The sequence below is a fragment of the Canis aureus genome, chromosome 1, assembly GCF_053574225.1.
Source record: "Canis aureus isolate CA01 chromosome 1, VMU_Caureus_v.1.0, whole genome shotgun sequence".
NCBI lineage: Eukaryota > Metazoa > Chordata > Mammalia > Carnivora > Canidae > Canis > Canis aureus.
In genome coordinates, this window is record NC_135611.1 from 85,424,321 (window position 1) to 85,444,424 (window position 20,104).

The following is a 20,104-nucleotide window of genomic DNA, read 5'->3' on the forward strand; positions in this document are numbered from 1 at the left end:
ATTGCTGTTATCATCTCATGTTCACATTGGTTTGTGAAGCAACAGAATGTTCAATTGTTACAATGCTAATGCAATAAATCCATTATTACACAGACCTGCACTTAATTATCTGTATCTGGATGATCACATATAAGGAGTCCATTTTCCAACTCTGTGAATATTTTCTCAAGTTTAATTTGCAAAATCTATTTCATTAAATGATTATAATTTAGGATTCAAGTCCTTGCCCTTGATACCAAGTTAAATTATTTCATTATACACACACACACACACAAACAAACACACACACATATACTCAGAATAGAAGGACCAATGACACACAGTTGTCCTGCAAGATCATTTTATTTTCTACTGCACAAACATCTTTCTCAGGTAATGTTATTAGGACAATCTTTTATGAGGTTTTATATTTTGGGATAAATATAGTTTTAAAAAAACTTACATGGAGTTGCGATATAAAAACAATTTATAGGCTATATTTTTTAGAAAGTATTTAGCTAGACTGTATTCCTGCTGAGAAAACTTTCCTATTTAAGTCTATGATATGGAATGAAAAGATATGATTAAAAAGTCTTCTGATCAAGAAGCTTGTGATCATCAAAGGAAAGTTAGTCTCCGCAGAGAGCCACCAGGATTTTTTCATAATCTCCCTTGGTTTCATCCTGTTGATTAAGAAATAGAGTATATTTAATGCTACCTGGAACCATAGTCAACATAAGGGATTTTTAATTATAGAAGAATTATGTATTTATATATTTATAGATGTAGAACATATATCACAGTATGTAAACTCTAGGATCTTTGATAAGAATATCATTTATTGAAATAATACAACTAATATAGCAGATAACTGATATTTGTTCATTGATTATTACATAAAAAGCAATAGCTTTCAAAATTCAGATTATATTGATTATGTTGTATATTACAGCCATTATTTTCCAAGAATGAAATATCACACAAAATTGAGTAGGCTTAGCACAGTTTAATTTCATATCATAGTGAAGGCTATTTGACTCACTCACCAGGGAGAAAGTGATAAGCCTGTGATTTTCTCACTTTTTCTTGATAGATTTAGTTATCCGATATAAGTGACAACTTAACTTTAAATAGTCACCTATCTTTCAATCTTTCAATAAGTTGAAAATCCTTGACTTTTCTTTCTTTTTATTTTTAATGAAAATTTAAACATGCATGTTATACATTTTAATAACAAAATCTAGGAAAAATTAGAATGATAAGTTTCTAATTTCTGACCAATATTCATTGCAAAATAAATCATTATATCTCCCTACTAAAATATTCTGGTTGCTAAATTTATGTTTGGGAAATAAATATTTCCATTGCTACTAAAATATTTGTGTATTTGTGTAGTCTTTTTTAGTGCAGAACTTACTAATCCAGCGAAAGTTCAATTTACTTATAAATTATGCATCCTAATAAAACAAATTAATCTTACATATAAAATCTATAGATATGTAAGTCAGTTTTTCTTTTTGGAAAAGTTGCAAAAAAGACTGCCGTTTGTGGAGATGGCATTATGAAAATTATAACGTACCAGGATGGCTTGGCAGAGAGAGACACCATACAACTTCTGGTAGCATGCTTTGATATCATTCATGTCAATTTCTGAACGGGAAACCATAATTCTGATCAGTGTCTTATGACGAGTTCCAGAACCCTGTTTAAAGCAAATGATGGTAAATGTCATACTCAGAGCGCACTCTTCATAAAGCAGGTATAGGTTTGAATGTGCAGCTCTTTTGTTTATTCATTAAAACACACACATATGCACACACAGACACACACACACACACGCACTTGACACAGGTGGAAATAAAATGACAGGAACACAACAACAGCATTGGCAGCATGTAAGAGCTTTTACAACCTCCTAATTGGTCTTCTATCATCCAGTCTTTCCTTGGTCTAACCCATTCAAAAATTACCAATAATAACATGAACTTCTAAATTGCAAATATGATCATATAATCCATCTGTTTAAAACCCTCAATGGTCTCTGGTGGCTTTTAGGAGGAAAATCAATCATTTTATTTGGGTTTACAATGCCTGATTCCACAATCTCTTCTTCCACTGTGCACCATCACTCTCATTATATTTATTATCTTGAGAGAGTCATGCTAACTTCTCCCCTGGACCAACTTTATCCTTCCATCTCTTCCACCCTTGCTCTCATCTGGCCAATTCCTATTCAAATATCAGGTCTTAGTTTAGCAGACAGCAAGTCTACATTGATTTCTCCTGCTCTTCTATAATGTTAGGTATTCATCCTTACTCACCTAGATAATTACCCCCCTAGATGGCAGCAGGCATGTGGTCTAGGACTGTACTGCCTACCAGGTGCTGGCACCATGTTTATCATTTTACCATTTCAGAAGGATTCTTTCTTATTAATTAAATGGTTAGATCTCTCTCTCTCTCTCTCTCTCTGTGTGTGTGTCTCTCTGTCTCTCTGTCTCTCTCTCTCTCTCTCTCTCTCAACTTCCTTATTTTGGAGTTGCAAAGAAAAAAAAGAGACAACCTAATAGCTTTTCATAATACCTGTATATAGGTGGCATCCCGAGGAGAATAAAGTTCGAAGTTGAAGTGGTATTGCAAATATATCTTAATAACACTTCAGTAATTTTAAAACAACATTTTAAAATCTTGGAATGAAATACGAATCCGTGGCATGGATGACAGAATAATAAAAAAGGCAAGTGAAACTTAGAAAGGAGGAAATTATAAAACCCACAACCTTGGTGGAAATAGGCTACTAACGCATTAAAAGAAAAAAATACATAACTTTTCTCTGCTGACTCAGGTTTTATGGAAACAAGTATACCACGAATTACTGACAAGCTCACCTGACCACCTTACCTATAAAAAAAAATAGGACAAGTCTGACAGAATTTTATTCCACTAAGTATGTGCATTGCCTCTTGCATTAAGTGGAACAATGATTCTTTTTTATTGGGAAGATATTAACATCGGTGTGGTGTGCAAACAATACAGTTTCCTGTTTTTCTCCCCACAAACAGTAATTTCACCCCTCAGCAAAGCATAAAAATAGAATGTTACCTTCATGGCCTCATGAAGCTTCTCAGCAAAGAACATAGGTTTGCTTGTGGCACACTTCACTGCAAGACAGGCACACTTTAGTTGACATATTTACCACATGAGAAGAAAGATACATCTGAAAGTTTGACCAGCAAAATTCCATTCTCCACTCTACTTCCTCATCCCTCCTCTACTAGGGGATATTTAGCCTATAAAAAGCTCTTCTCTAGATGGCGGCCTTGAGGAATCTTTTCCATGACAGCGTCACCTATCTCCTCTATCTTAAATCCACCCAACAGCAACTTCAGTTCATACTCTCCCGAGAATACTCTTCTTGGACATGAGGAAACCAGTAGATGATAAAGGCCATGGGGGCATACCATAAATATTTTTCTTAAGTTGTAATAAGAATTTTTTTTTCAAGTGAAATAGGACTTGTTTCCAGTATAAGGCATCCACAAGATAAAACACTAACAGATGCAACCACAAGATAAAACACTAACAGATGCATCCATTAGTAATAGTCTCTACCTTGCTACTCAAAGTGTGACCAAAAGTATTGACGTAAACTGGGAGCTTGTTAGAAATACAGAATCCCAAGGCCCCACTACAGACCTGCTAAATCAGAATCTGCATTTTAACATAGTTTCCAGGAGATTCGTGCACACATTCATTTGAGGAGCACTGCTTTAGAACATAGGCTCCCAGGTCATCGAAATAGTATGGGAGACCTTTAAAACCTTTTTCTTCTGAAGAACTTTCCAGAAGGTCCTGGAGACCTATGGAGCTAATCCCTCTGGACTTGTCTAAGATGACTCAATCAGCAAGTGACAGGATTTGAACCTGCATTTATTTATTTCCAAACCCCATGCTCTTAATGGCCACTCTGACTTTCCTCTGAGCTATGCCCACCCTGGTGCGTCACTTGGCATAAGTAAATGCTTATGAGAAAGCATTTCCCACTTGTCCAACTTTCTGAAAAAGGTAATAATATCTGTAATTATTAAGAAGGACATAATATACCTTTAGCTAAATATTCATTGCTGTTATCTTACATGTTGCCTCTATATAGAACATAAGTTTATCACATCTTAGGATTTAAAAAAAAAATTATATTTATTTATTTATTTATCTTTAAGTAAGCTCCACACCCAGCATGGAACTCATCACTCTGAGATCAAGACCTGAGCTGAGATCAAGAGGCAGAAATTTCACTCACTGAGCCACTCAGGCTGGGCAGCAGTTTTTGGTTTTGTTTTGTTTTGTTTTTGAATTGTGGGACAGCCTTGATCATTTCAAGTTAGAAAACTCTTCCCTTTCCGTGACTACATACCGATAGCCGTGAGGCATTTCTCGATGTCACCTTTCATCTCCAGATCCAGAACTTTGTTCATGTCGTGCTTACTGTACTTGCGGTATTTCTGAAACACTGAATATTAAATTTAAACTAAGAGATGTACAAAGCATCCTATGCTTTAGCAAACTAGCAAAATCAGGGTAACTGACTCAAAGCATTTCTTTGGATGACTGACTCTTCAAAACACACATTTTAAAGCTAATCGTTTCACGGAGTGTATTTTGGAGATTTTGTCTTCTCCTAAGAATGTAACTCGCATGGCTATCCTGGTGCTCCTGGATATTTTGGGGACTTCTCACACATGTTGACTTTTATTAGAACTGGCATGTGATTGACAACCATGGCCCTTACCGCATCAGAGCTAAATGCCATACCGAATGGATCTTCCCTTATATAAAGAGCTGTGTAGTAAATGTCTCTTACTTTTATCCTAAAAAATCACTGTGCTATTATAAGATGATGAACTTAAAGTCATCATTTGGACTTCCCCCTTTGCCTTGGCTTCCAAGAGGTTCAGAGCCAAATCTTGTGCTCAAAGGTCAGAATTCTTGTTGCTTTTTGGTCTGGGAGCATCTCTATGCCTTCCCCCCGCCCTCCCCACTTAGTCCGGACTTTAATGTTTCTCTTCATTGTAATTTCATTCTGTTGTATGTGTATATTTTGTCACAACTATTCCAAATATTTTGGGGGAGTAGAAATAGTCAAGATAATTAAATGAAGCTCTACCTGCCAAAGTCACAAAGTATGTCTCAAATATGGTAAAATGGCGACTGTGCAAAGTTGGACAAATGCTCAATGCACTCTTTCCCTTCTTTTATTTGTCCTCAAAAAACCTGCGTCTTCTATAAATGGTTTTCAGGAATTTTTTTTCTTACCTTGGCGAAGGTGGGGATAGGCTCTGGTGGTAAGGATGGTAATGAACACATTCACATCTGTTCCTTTTCTCCTTTCTCCTGCTTCATATAAAGCCTATCAAGAAACAAAAACATAGGGGCACCTGGGTGACTCATTCAGTTGAGCATCTGCCTTTGGCTCAGGTCATGAATCCAGGGTCCTGGGACCAAGCCACAGGGTGAGCTCCCTGCCCAGTGGGGAGCCTGCTTCTCCCTCTCCTTTCCCTCTCTCTGTCTTAGCGCTCTCGCTCTCTCTCTCTCTCTCTCGAATAAATAAATGGAGTCTTTTTTTTTTTAAAAGAAACATAAACATTTGAGTATCTACTGACTTGATATCTGCACAAGAATGTTAGATCTCTTCAAAAATTTTCTAGGCAGCTGCTTTGTGTCCAATTTAATCACAGTCGGCAATGTTAAGAATGCAAATTCCTTAAAGATAGGGAGGGACCTTAGTTTGGCAAGTATCTTCCACAGTATGTCTCCAAGCACCCTGCAGACAGTAGAGACTGAATGTATTTTTTTTGCGGAATAAATATTTGCTGGATTAAATTGCTTTTGGATTATGTTCTATATCAAGACAGCTCCATGGGACTCTCTAAAAAAAATTTTTTTTACTCTTAATTGTTCAAAGTAACTATCAGCAAGTACTAATAAATCAATAATACAAACATAACCTAGATCTTGAATTTTGATATAGAATTTCTGGAGTCAGATTCTGACTCTGCAATTTAGTTGCTCTATAATCTTAGATAAAGAATTTAACCTTATTAAACTGCAGATTTTCTTCTTTCGTAACTGAAAAAGATAATCCTTCCCTTACTGTCACAAGCATGCTCTGTTAACTTTGATATGTTAATTGCCATCATCCCCCTGGGCCACACTAATCCATGTAGCTGCCATAAATATACATCTAAGAGCCCTGATAGCCTTACAATGGAACGCAGATTCAGAAATGGCATAAGTAAATAAGAATAATTTTTTGTTATGGGGGCAATTATTCATAAACTAACTTCTGTTCTTCGATATGCTTGCATAATTTCTATTATGCAAATTTCTATTATTTTAATAATGGCCAAACTTCTGATGGACAGAAGTTATTTTGGACATTTCAGGCAAAAACCTGGTATGTATGCATTTATTCAACAAAAACTTTTACTGAGTTCCTTTTATGTGAAATATAATGTACTGGTATTGTGAAGGGAGTGAGTATGCACACATAAGTTTCTATCCTACTAACTCACTGTGATGAATGTATAGACATAATACTGTCCCATGAGGAAAGCATATGCAAATAATAGGGTTTTTTAAATTTTTTAACAGAAATTCCAGCCCTAAAATGGCACGATTTTTCTAATGTTGCCAATGGATTGGTGTATACATAACCAACAACCTCAATGAAACTATGTGGATCAATATACCAGAAAGCATATAAATATATTATTATAATCTTTTATAGTTATAATATCATTTCTATAACGTTTTCGTAATATAAACTTATATCTACAAACCACTCCATTGTTCCATTAAAAATGTTGTGCTTACTCTTTCCACTTGAGTTAAAAATTTATTTTTCCCTTTCTTATACACGGTAAAATAAAAATTCAGAGTTTTCTCAACAAAACAATCCTTGTGAATGATAAATTCTCATTTTCTTTCAATCCTTCCCCACTTTGTGAATAATTAAATCTTTTAAAACATAATTTTCCTCTCTTGGGTTATTCAAGAACAGGCTGGGTGTGCATCATTCAGGGAATGAACATTAGGGGCCATTGGTCTCTCAGAGGGTCTTAGTTTTGCTTTCACATAGAGACATCAAGCGGTAACCCCACCTAATGCAGAACCTATCTGACATGGGAAATCCATTCCAGTAGTATTTGTCAGCACTTGCTTACCCTGGCATCCGTATCGGCCAAGTCATCATTTACGCCAAAATCCTCAGATCGATCACCCTGAAAAAAATCCCATTCTTTGGTAAGTGGTTTTCCAGCATGTAATCACATGATTTACTTAATTCCTCTAAAATCAGATAAATAATATTTTTTGAGAAAAAGAGAATCAAGTGCTTATTTCGAGAGAGAGGGAATCTCATTTTACTCTTCAAAAGGAAGAGGTCTGTCCTGAACTAGCTGAGGTACCTTAGCAAGAGAAAGCAGAGCATTCCGATAATCTCCAGATGTGTCTGAGGTGATATCTTTAGCCAGATCTCTCTTCAGTTCTGAGAAATGAGAAAAGCATATTTTTCAATAAACCAGTGAAAATGGTAATAAAAATAATATCTGACATCTGTGTACTGGCTTAGCATTTGCAGTGTCAAATGTTCAGTCACTTAAGGAATATATTTCAAATATTATTTTTTAAATAAATCAGAGCAAGTAAAATTTTAGATCAGCAAATGTACTTCCTACAAGGCAATGAAAGCAATTTAGATAATATTGTGAATAAAACTCTAACAGTCATACAAACTTTGCTAAAAAGAATAAATTGCATAGGTATACTTAATTAAAAAAATTAACTTTGAAATAAAACATGCCTGAATTTATGCAATGGTATAAATTAGAATAGTTATTTAAAAGAATAAGCCAGAAAAAAAAAAGAAGAAGCTGGGACACCTGGGTGGCTCAGCGATTGAGCGTCTGCCTTTGGCCCAGAGAGTGATCCTGGAGTCCCGGGATCGGGTCCCACATCGGGCTCCCTGCATGGAGCCTGCTTCTCTCTGCCTATGTCTCTGCCTCTCTCTGTGTGTGTCTCTCAAGAATAAATAAATAAAATCTTTAAAATAAAAAAATAAAAAATAAAAGAATAAGCCAGAGGTACTTGCTTGAACACAGATTACTTACTTTAAAAAAGTATAAATACCTTACATGTAATATAGTTTATGTATATATATGTGTGTGTAAGTATGTATAAATATAGATTTACAACTTTCTTTTGTCTAAATACCCTAATTAAACCTAATTAATTAATGCTGTATTAGCCAAAAATTAACTGAATTTATAATTGACTAGAAGACAGGACAGTTAAATATTAAGGTATCACTGCACTGTATTTGGGGTATAATGGAGAAATATAGATATATACCTCCGTAAACTGCTTTATCAAACAAAAAACTATTAATGATGCCTTTCTTGACTATTATTACTAATAAAGGGATCTAAGATAAACACTGGTAATGAGATATAAATTCCTTCTTCTGATTTCTTTATTAAATTTCTCTGAAAACAATGTGTGAGGGCTACTATATTCCCTGTGATTGGAATGAAAATCAAGCAGAAAGATCCTCTATGGTGTTGCATTTTGGCTGGGAAGCCAAAAATGTGGAGGGTTTGTGAAACCAGAAAAGGAAACTCATGAAACTTCCAAAATTGCCCAGGACCCAGTTATAGCTACCCGCTTGTTGACAGCGTCGAGCATATCATTTAAATGAGATGTTTCACTGGATAGATAAAATGAGCCATGGACTTTCATCCCCATGGATATAACTAGAGATAAAGAGTAAGTGAATCATTTATATTCATAATAGTAAAGTGAAAGTTCCCATCAGAGGATTATAAGCACTGCACTCTTTACCTTTTCAAGGACAAATGGAGAATATCTTGTTTGGAAATTTCTGTTCTTGTTATCTTTCCAAAATAAAAGAGAACGGAACATTTTTTTGGGCATAAATCTCAGAAAAATAGGAATGTATTTAGGAAATGCTTTAAATTCAATGCTATGAATTGAGTTTTCCATGACAATAGTATGTAACATTTGTCTTTGAAAGACAGTTTCTATTAAAGTGCTAACTTGACAAGGGGTGGGATACTGTCTCCCTTATCAGCACCCTAGCAACTTGAGGGCTATCTGGTAACAGTGCACATGTGCGAGATACATCCCTAACAATGAAGAAATATTTTAATATGAAGCATTTCCAAAGCCACATCATTAACTCCCACGTTCAATTTAAAGAAAGGTGTTGCGAGATACATCCCTAACAATGAAGAAATATTTTAATATGAAGCATTTCCAAAGCCACATCATTAACTCCCACGTTCAATTTAAAGAAAGGTGTATCAGATTTAGTTTCCAACTAAGGTAACTTGGACTGTTGGGCATTAAAACATACCTTCTCTATAGACTCTGTTAATTTCTCTGATTTCCTTGTTAGTTCTTGATGCCAAAATTTCATCCAGAGTGTCTTCATCAGTTCCAAGGCCCTGAATTGAAAAGGAAATGTAGGAAAAACTTTATTCAAGAGCATCTGCTAGTTTTGGTGTCCCAAAATTTATTTGAATCTAGCATTTAGTAAATTTCCTACAGTATTTAATAAATAGCCACAATATTTAATAAATACGATAAACTAATTATATTAGTCTAAAAACAAAAGCCATTATTTTGCACAAATATATAAAAAGTGAGGTCTAGGATTCATGCAGTGACAGACATCATGAGGGGAGTGGAAATAATACATCCGCTAACACCACCATTTAATTAATCAATTCATTCATTCATTCACTCGCTTATTTTATTCCCACTGATTGGCATGCCCTGTACTGGATGCGAGGTTATAACAGGAGGTATAAGTAGACTTGACCTGTACAATCTGTTGAGGAAAGGAATTTTGCTTTTATCAATTCTTTACCTTCATGGCACCACGAAGTTCATCAGCATCAAACTGGGCTGGAGTTTTTAATAGAGCCAAAACAACTTCCTCGAGGTGACCAGAAAGGGCTTTCTTCAGAGCTTCATCCAGGGGCTGTACCGAAGAGATTAGAGTCAGGGCTTCTCATAAGAAACATGCTGGGCGGTATAGCAATGTGGGGTTGCCCAGCCTTTAGGTAACCTTTCTACTGATTTCTAAATCCAGCCATCTTCTAGAGCTCCTTTCTTTCAGATACAAAATATGGTATGTAGAATGCTATCTTCACTTTTTAGATATAGAATGATGACAGTGAAATGTACTGAATTCACTGGTAACTTCTGAAAGGACTTCTTTGAGGGTTTTCTTACATGATGAGGAAATCACAAATCTTAAAACATATAGATTTGTATATCGATAGAAACAGAAGTAAGAATGCTCTAAAAAATGCATTAATAATTTTCCAGGCTTTGGAGTTTGCACTGCTCAAATAAGCACTATAATCAGACATTGGCATTATATCATTTTCTAACTGCAACTCCTTAAAAAAATACCCCTTATTGGTTTTAAAAAATACAAATCTTACTTTTAAAGTAGAATTATACGAAAAAACTTTACACTTAGACATTAAATTGCTCAGGTTAAATTTTAGCAGAAGACATGTCAATCAGAGCATACTCCTTATTGCCAATAGTACTTTCGGTATTCACTATATTCAAATTAAAGACTGGTCTCCATTAGAGAAGTTATCTGCAAAGAACCAAGATGATTAATGATTGACTTTGCTAGTATTGATTACATTGCAATCAAATGGGTAAGTACTATAATCTTAGTCTTAGTTGTAAAGGGAAAACAGTGTTAGAGACTGAAAAAAGTAGGTAACTGTGCTTTAAAATCCATGTCTAGACATACATGTAACTGAAATTGAGTATCTAAATTTACCACTCCGACCTACCTTTCCTTTTTCCTGGAGATATGCTGCTTTGATCTGTTGACGCTGTGCATTGTTCCTCTTAGTTAGAATGTCAATGATGGTTGCTTCATCCACACCTGGAAATGAAAGGTCACCAGGCTTTAAATCAATTTTCTTGGGATGCCTGGGTAGCTCAGTGGTTGAGAATCTGCCTTTGGCTCAGGTTGATCCCGGGGTCCTGTGATTGAGGCCTCCATTGGGCTCCCCACAGGGAGCCTGCCTCTTCCTCTGCCTGCGTCTCTGTCCCTCTCTGTGTGTCTCACATGAATACATAAATAAAAATCTTTAAAAAAAAAGACCGTACATGTGAGGAGAGATGTTGATGTCAGCACTGAGTTTCTGCTGGAAATAAGCTGGTAAAAATATCAGTCATAACAATGGAGATCCCACTTATTTGACCAAAATTTGCTAAGTGCTGCGAAAGGCAATATATCTGTGTTTCACAGATAAATCTTTTTTATCTTCAAAATGAAACAGACGTTTCCAACTGCACGTGTCTCTTTTATGATAGTTATTCAAATGGCCACTGGGAAATATCCAGAAGAGAACTGTTTGGGGAACACGTCATTACCTTTAACTGTTATTGCGTTGTGCAAGGCAGCAACATCGGAGGATGGATTGAAGCTAGGGTAGGGGCTCACTGCTGACCCAGGACCTCCTTTGGATCCTTTCACAGTTTCCTGTGGATGACAGAGAAACAGAGTCATGTCCATTCATTCTCATTAGTTTCTATTCTGATATTTAACTAAGTTATTTTATTGTCACTTGACTTACGATGTATTCCTGCTCTTCATTTTCAATAAACCAGGCCTGTTTGAGGAATTCTGATACCATTGCCATTTTTAAAGAAGTATCTGGAAAGAAAACAGGTAGATTTTATTACAGAACACCAACCCATCACATATATACATCACTCTACTCTCTCACATACTCAAGACATAGAGTAGCTTTGACCTTATTTTCAGATCACTTATTAGGAGCATAATAAAATACTAGATGTAAGCTTTTTAAAAGGAGAGTCTTATTCCTCAAACAGAACAGCCTCTACTCAGACATTTGGCTCTTTCTTGTCATATTTAGTCCTAACCTTTAAGGGTCAGATGATTCTACAAGGAAGTGTGGAGGCTGAAGAGAGGGGCTGGTGATTTACTTCACTGCTCTAAATTTATAGACCATCCACCATGTGCTAAGCACTGAGGGCCCAAAAAATGTTGAAACTTCATCCTTGCCTCAAGAGAACTTCCTGCTAGTGTGTGCTTCCCGAGGGGGGGTGGGGGGGAACAAAAGCTTAGAGGCAGCGGTAGCTGATCTGAGCCTCTCTTGAAATGAGTCAAGATGAACCTGACAGAAAAGTTATAGAGAACAAAACAGAGAGAAGGTTGTCATATTTGGGACATTGAAAGTTGTCTACTGAAGGAAGAAATGTTGACAGAAGCCCAATCAAAGAAGTTTAAATGTATCTCCAAAGCTTTAGGAAAACATGAATGGTTTTCTAAAAAGAGAGCAGCATGATTCCTTTTATATTTCAGAAAGATCAGTCATCCTATATCATAAGAGGACGGCAAAGAGATGGGCAAGATGAAAGATTAGAGGCTGTTTAGCAGGCCTTCAGAGAATCTGCGTGGGATTGGTGAGGGCTGAAAGAGAAGAAATGGGGAGAGAAAGAGCATAACATTTTACGTTTATAAGGTAAAACAATCTGTGACAGTCTACAAAAGTTGATTCAGACTCAAAATGTTAAAAAAGTTTGACAAAGAGATATTTGGATGGTATTTCTCCTTCAAATAATTCCATTTCCATTTTCCATTCCTTGGGATAAAATTATTTCAGCCCCTGGAGTAATTGCTATTCTCACATTTCTTCCTGGTTGAGCCATCCTAACTACTAGTCCTTCAAATTTCTCCACCAACACAAAAAACCCAGATCATATACCAGGTTCTTTGTTCTAACAGGAAGTATCAGGGTGAAATTGCAACATAGATGCCCCCTTTAGGCAAATCCTATCTCAAAATTTTTGGAATTGCTCTCATGGTTCAGCAGTATTTTTGTTTAACCAACCATGTATATTTTAAAAACCTGAAGCACGTTTAAAACCGAATGTGGGGCACCTGAGTGGCTCAGTGGTTGAGCATCTGCCTTTGGTTCAGGTTGTGAGGTAGGATCCTGGGATCAAATCCCACTTCGGACTACCTGTGGAGAGCCTGCTGCTCCCTCTGCCTATGTGTCAGCCTCTCTCTGTGTGTCTCTCATGAATCAATAAATAAAACCTTTAAAAATTTTTTAATTAAAAAAAAAACCTATTGTGCTCCGTTTATCCACAAAAGAAGTTATCAGTGATCCTTTTTTTGTCTGGGGATGTGCTTTTAGGAATCCGAGGTCAAGTGAAGCATCTCTCTCCACACTCTTTTGCTTATCCCTCTGGAGACTATGACTGTTAGTACATCTGAAAAAGTCTGGAAGGGCAATCTCAGTAGTTTTAAATTCTTGATACGAAGCTAAAGGAATGATGAAGAATAAAACCCATAACCTGATTCCTTAACAGCATGTTCAGACAAAGGATTTCAGCCACACCTGCTGAAAAATAATCTGTTTCAAGTAATGAAATTAAATACGTGAAGGAAATCATATCTACAGCAGAAACTATCTCCACTTTATTATCATGGGGATTGTTCGAATTACTATTATGTCATCTGCGAGAAGAACCAATATATTGTGCATTCATTTAAAGTAATCTCTTCCCCACCCCACCCCCAGCAACGGATAAATTTGAAGTTATTTCCTGAGGTGAAGTCATGATGTACAATTTTGCACTAGGTTTTAGCTCCCATTACAGTCGTAATCTGGAGCAATTGCTGCGGGCACGTGGAGTTTCATTTTCCAATTATTTAATTGGCACATCCTGAACTTCTAACTATTTCTGGCAAGATTTCAGGTATGTGAGATTTCCATTTTTATAAACTCATCCATGCCCTTCATAAAGTAGAATCCTCAAAATGAGTGATATGATTGGTCACTTAGTAAAATACTCTTCCATCAGTGAAACAGGCATTCCAGTATTTCCATTCTTTTCAATTGGGCAAACAAACAAAAACTTCAAAAGAGACCAGAGACAAAGGATATTGTCAACATAATTTTAAAAATGCATCTCAGGGACCCTGGCTGGCTCAGCGGTTGAGCACCTGTCCTTGGCCCAGGTTGTGATCCCACCTGCTTCTCCCTCTGCCTATGTCTCTGCCTTTCTCTGTGTCTCTCACAAATAAGTAAGTAAGTAAGTAAGTAAATAAATAAATAAATAAATAAATAAAATCTTAAATAAAAAAGAATCTCACAACTTAAAAAAATAAATTTTGTCGGGATCCCTGGGTGGCGCAGCGGTTTGGCGCCTGCCTTTGGCCCAGGGCATGATCCTGGAGACCCAGGATCGAATCCCACGTCAGGCTCCCGGTGCATGGAGCCTGCTTCTCCCTCTGCCTGTGTCTCTGCCTCTCTCTCTCTCTGTGTGTGACTATCATAAATAAATAAAAATTTTAAAAAAATAAAAATAAATAAATTTTGTGAAACTTAACAGGACTCATTTTTTTTCACTTCAAAAAAATGCTCCCATAATGCATCGATTTCTTCACATAACACAAAACAACAATAATAAGGGGTCTGAATAATTTATTTGACACAACAGAGTCTATACAGGAGATATCTTTGTAACATATCTCCTGAGTTCCTGGATCTTACAGTTTGAAATAATTTGGATGGTCTGAAAGCATGGTCTGGAAAAGAAAAGTAGCCTGAATAGATTGTCTCAGAAAAGCAATGTGAGGAAAATGGAATCTCAGTCCAGCCAAATAATATCTACTAGCTCTCAGCTTAAAGACACAGGCATAGTGGCAGGATATAAGAAATTGACCCGAAGGAAAGAGATTTTATTATGTACTAGTAGTTAACTGCTCAATGTCAACCACATATATTAATAGAAATCTTTAACAGTTGCAACATACCTTACAAATACTACAGTAAAAATATTTTTGCCAAAAATGTAGAGGAGACTGGGACACCTGGGTGGCTCAGTTGGTTAAGCTACTGACTCTTGATTTCTGCTCTGGTGGAGATCTCAGGGTTGAGATCGAGCGCCCATAGGGCTCCACATAGGCCATGGAGTCTGCTTACAATTCTCTATCTCCCTCTCCTTCTGCCCCTCCCCTAATCCACTCCAGACTTCACCACTCCCACTCTGCTCCAGTGCACACTCTCTCCATTAAAAAAAAAAAAAAATCTGGCCAAATTGAATTGCTAAACCACTCTATCTCTTCAATAATTACCCTCTGCTTGAAAACTAGCATTTGTACTTGATAAAACCTATTCAATAAATTTGAAGGTTAATACTTGCTTAACTATAGATGAATAATGCATACAAAGATATTTTATAGACTGCTATATGTTATGAAAATGTCCGATATTATTACTATTCAGAGAAATATTTGGTCTAAGAAATAGAATTATACAGTTAAAAAAATAAATTAGATAACCCCATGAGTTCACAAAAGATTTTCTTTTTTTCTTTTTCTTTTTTTAGTTGTACTGTTTATAGTAGGTACTTAAGAGCACATTTTATTAATGTACCTTGGCTCAATATATACTTAATCTGACTGCTAATGAGCTCTGAAACCAAGCTTATCTCATCCTTAACATCGTCTAATTTGATGATGAAATTGGCCATTTATAGAGAGATTGACCTTATGGAAATTAATAATATTTCAGAGTTCTTCTAGTAAATGATCTGTTTGTGAACATGCACTGTCTACCAATCTCATTTATCTGTGCATAAATGTGTAACTTTCTAGAGATGAGCATTTTCTTTATACTTATGTTTCATAAAGACACCTTTCTTTATCTCATTCAGCAAGGAATTAAAGAGAGTAAATATGCAGAAAAATATGCCCAAGATATTAGACAGAATGTAGGATCCATGCTTGTTAAGCTATATCATAAAGGTATTCCGGAAACAGTGCATTAGTAATTAAACCGACCCAAAATGTGGAAACACTAAGAGCTGGTATCAAAATCAATTTCCTGATTTTTCAAAAACCGCACTCCAGTTGTGTCCTCGTTTTTTAATATATAGAGACAGGAGTAAGTTAGAGGCATAGGGACGTCATATCTGTAGTGTTCTCTCAAATGTGATAGCAAAAATATAGCGAGAAGGTAGAAGAGGAAAGAAGACAAAACAAATGTGGCATATTAACAATTGGGGAATCTGGGTATAAAATATATGGTAATTCTTAAGCAATATTCTCGCAACTCTTTTGAAGGATTGAATTTATTACAAAAGTCGTTTGTTTTGTTGCTGTTGTTAATCACCATTTCTATCTCTGTTGGCCTCATGAAAGACAGCTTCCAAGATCTGTGACAAACTGAGTTTTGTGGTCTCTCATGCCTTCCTCGTGACAATCTAGAATGATCAGTTGTACAGCGATACCAACAGTGACTTGCCTAGGACAACATCCTTTTTTTTTTTTTTTAAGATTTTATTTATTTATTCATGAAAGACAGAGAGAGGCAGAGACACAGGCAGAGGGAGAAGCAGGCTTCTCATTGGGAACCCGATGCAGGACTCGATCCCAGGACCCTGGGATCACGTCCTGAGCCGAAGGCAGATGCTCAACCACTGAGCCACCCAGGTGTCCCTAAGACAACATCCTTATTCCAATGTTCTACTTGGGAACAGTAGAAACAGTATGATTTCCTGGCAGTGTTCTAGACGGAAGTGGCAAGCATCAAGACATACATAAATCCATGCTGTTTGATTGCATATTCTTTTAAGCTAAGGACCAAAAGACTGGCAGGAAATGTTATTTTTAATAGCTCACACTTGAGGATCAAACTCATTAACAGTGAGTGGGCCCATGGAGACTGTGGCAAGGTTTGCCCTAGGACTCAGGTGTTTATTTTTCAATGCTTTGGCTTGTGCCCAGTTTTTCCCTTGATTATGTATTTCAGAAGTCCTTCCCACACCTACCCATGTGGGAGAAGGCAATTAGACTAGCCAACGGTATGACTTATGAAGAACCACTTTCTGAAAGGTAGTCTCATGAATGTTCAGCTTCTGGGCCTTTGGACACAGTGTCTCCTTTGCCTGGAATGCTGTTTCCTCCTCCATATTTGCTCTCCTTGGCCAAACTGGTACTTCTACAAGGACTCAGCATAGACCTCTTCACACCCTCCAGAAAACTCACTCATTGGTTCAGCACTGGGCTGGGTGACCTCCTGCGCTCTCCCAAGGCATCCTCCTGCCCCTATGCTACTCCCTAACCAATTTGTATCATTGCTTTCTACTGACATATCTATATTCCCTGGCAGCATTACCATGAGAGCAGTGCTAATCCACATTCATTATGTACCTCCAATCCCTGGTATTTACTATGTTAATAAATGTTACAGAATGAATAAGCAGTGTATTAGTGCTAATTACTTAGGAAACATATCTATACATTTAACAAATGTTTCCTCCTAACTGTAGGATATAAACATAAGAATTGAGGAGTGCTGAGCCCTATTTTGATTCTCTTTAACTGACTTTAGGGCCTCAAGAAAACATTTAACTTCTTCAGGGGTCTTCATTTGCAAAAATAAGAATGTTGGAATAAATAGTATCTAAAATGTGTGATAGCTCTGAAGTGCCTACCTTAAATTTCACCTCAAGTGGACAGAAGAGGAGAAAATTAAGGAACATAGCATATAAACTATATCTGTTCTGATTGTTCCGATAAAATTTTATCCTGTTTTAAAGAAAAGTGAACTTATTTGCTTCAAAAACTGCTTTGGGTTTATCACTGAAAAAATAATAGGGCCATTGGTTTAGCTGTTTAGCTCTGATTTTAAATATAACTCTAGGCTCTAGAGAAGGTTAAGAACAACCAACTCAGCAAACTACTTCATCCACAGAAATTTAGCTTTGCAGATCTTTTGATTGAGAAAGCATTTAATAAGCGTGAAAGTCTAAATAATGTTATTATGAACTATTTATTTTGTCAACATCAGTGAGATATTGGCTATCTGCCACATGTGGCTGAGCCTGAGGCCCGGGTGGTAACATAACTTCTGGAGAAGAGGCCATTTCAGAATTATGAAACGAGCACTTTACCACAGTTGAATCATTCTGCAATGTTCCTTCTTTTCCAGCTACCAAAATACATTCCGGGTGCAGAGGGGAATGTTACTTTTTCAAAGTTCACGTATAATTTTAGACATCAACAAGGCAAGAAAAACACACCTTTCTTCAGCAAGCTAGCATTAAAAGTTAGACATCAGGACATTTAACATTCAAAATGGGCTAAGAAAAATTCTTGGAGGAACACTTGTAATGTACAATTAGCTGGATATGTTATGATTCAAATTCTCTCCCTTTTGCAAATATATCCAACACCAGTAAAAACTCTGCTTTAGACTTGCTTTGTGGTTTTCTAAGGAGCTTACGGCCATTAGTTCTCATTCACAATCCAGATGCTACTAAGTAGAATAATTTTTAGAGGACCCAATTGGCATTCACAGGAAATAACTTATCTGACACCACCCAGAAAGTATTTCCCTTCCCTTTAGGTTTTCAAAGCATCACTGGAAAAGCTGGTCTATGACACAGAGACCACAGGAATAAGAATGTGGCCACACCCTCTTTAAATGAAATGTTTAATAAGCGGATCCTCTGATTTATTTACACTGCATAAATAAACATAACGTAATTTCAAATGTTAATTACAAAGGGCATGATTATCACTATGAGGTCTGACTCTATATGATTCTTATCAAAAAAGAAAAATAAGATAGTCCTGCTACTTTGAAACAGTTTTCCTGAAACTCATCTCTAACACTTCTGTTCTGCAAGCATCCACCCTCCCTATGTATAACTCGGAGGAGGAAAACACATTCTTTCTTCTTTTTTTTTCCCCATGGTAACTCACCAACAGTACAATAAGCCAGGATTAAGCAAACTGTCCATATTTGTAAACTCTATTTCTTAACAAAGTAAAACAGAACATTACAATCTGTGGTTTCTAAAATATAAATACCCAATGTGATTTCACAGAAAGATTTCTCAAAGCATACTAAATACGCCTAGCCCTAAATCCTGCAGAAGCAGTAACACTTAACATCCCGAGGGGAAAAGTTTCAAAACAATCAAAACTAACTAAAAAGAAAACTAAGACTTACCCTTTTTTTCACTCCTTCTTCCAAAGCACTAAGAGATTCTCCTCTGAACGTTTCACACTAGAAGAGAAGCCTTGTACTTCTGATTTTATAGAGTTTGAAAGGAGGCCACACCTAGCAACCAGAAGTTAGTAATTGGTTGCCTTTTTGTTTGTAATACGTGGCTCAGCCTTGCCCGAAACAAAGTGAAACAAGTCTTGCAACAAAACTACTCACTAAACCAACTCCAGGCAGACAGCACAAAGGGGGAAAAGAAAAACCGGAAGCACAGAGTTTTTTCCCCCCTTCTTAGTTTGCACTGCTTTTTCCAAAGTAAAATGCAATAGATTTTCAAGTTGCAGCAGTATTGTCTACCCCAACTCTGCTACCAATGATTGACACCTATTTTTTTTAGTTAAACTGGTTGTGAAATAAAAAATATATAAACCTCAGATAAACCCAAGAAAACCCTTTCAGTCTGAATCCCAGCTCCATCACTTACTACTATGTGACCCTAGGGACATATTTAATTTCCCTGAACCCTTCTACTTTTGTAAAAATAGGGATAATATTATCCAGGCAGTCTTAAACACTAGAATTCTTGTGACAATTGAGAAATAATGTATTTTTGTAAATTTTAACATCATACCATGCTGATTAAGTTTTATTTATATTTTACCAGCATTTTTCTTACCTTAAAATAAAAGACTTGTTGGGGCAACTGGGTGCCTCTGACTCTTGACCTCAGCTCCGGTCTTGATCTCAGGGTTGTGAGTTCAAGTTCCACATTGTGCTCCATGCTGGGCCTGGAGCCTACTTAAAAAAATGAAATGAAATGATGAAATAAAATACTTCTTGTGCTTGTATATAGCTTGTGTATGTAAATAAGAAATATAAAAGAAATAAATCCCCAGATTATCTCAAAATTGTAAGCAAAGTCAATGTTAGAACTATGATTGTTACGACATTTTTAAAAGGCCAATTTACAGTAATTCTTTTATATAGAATCAGTTTTGCAGATAGATTTACGT

General features: G+C 36.4%; 1 protein-coding gene across 1 annotated transcript; it reads right to left on the bottom strand.

Moving 5' to 3' along the window:
• Positions 1-323: 323 nt before the first annotated feature.
• On the bottom strand, positions 324-19,289 carry ANXA1 (annexin A1). The gene is made up of 13 exons (XM_077906895.1): positions 19,098-19,289; positions 11,673-11,752; positions 11,470-11,578; positions 10,881-10,975; positions 9,929-10,042; positions 9,413-9,503; positions 7,446-7,525; positions 7,203-7,259; positions 5,293-5,386; positions 4,394-4,489; positions 3,082-3,140; positions 1,559-1,681; positions 324-662 (listed from the first exon to the last, which is right to left on the bottom strand). The coding sequence occupies exons 2-13, from the start codon at positions 11,736-11,738 to the stop codon at positions 609-611; spliced, it is 1,038 nt and encodes a 345-aa protein (XP_077763021.1). The 5' UTR covers positions 11,739-11,752; positions 19,098-19,289; the 3' UTR covers positions 324-608.
• Positions 19,290-20,104: the final 815 nt, after the last annotated feature.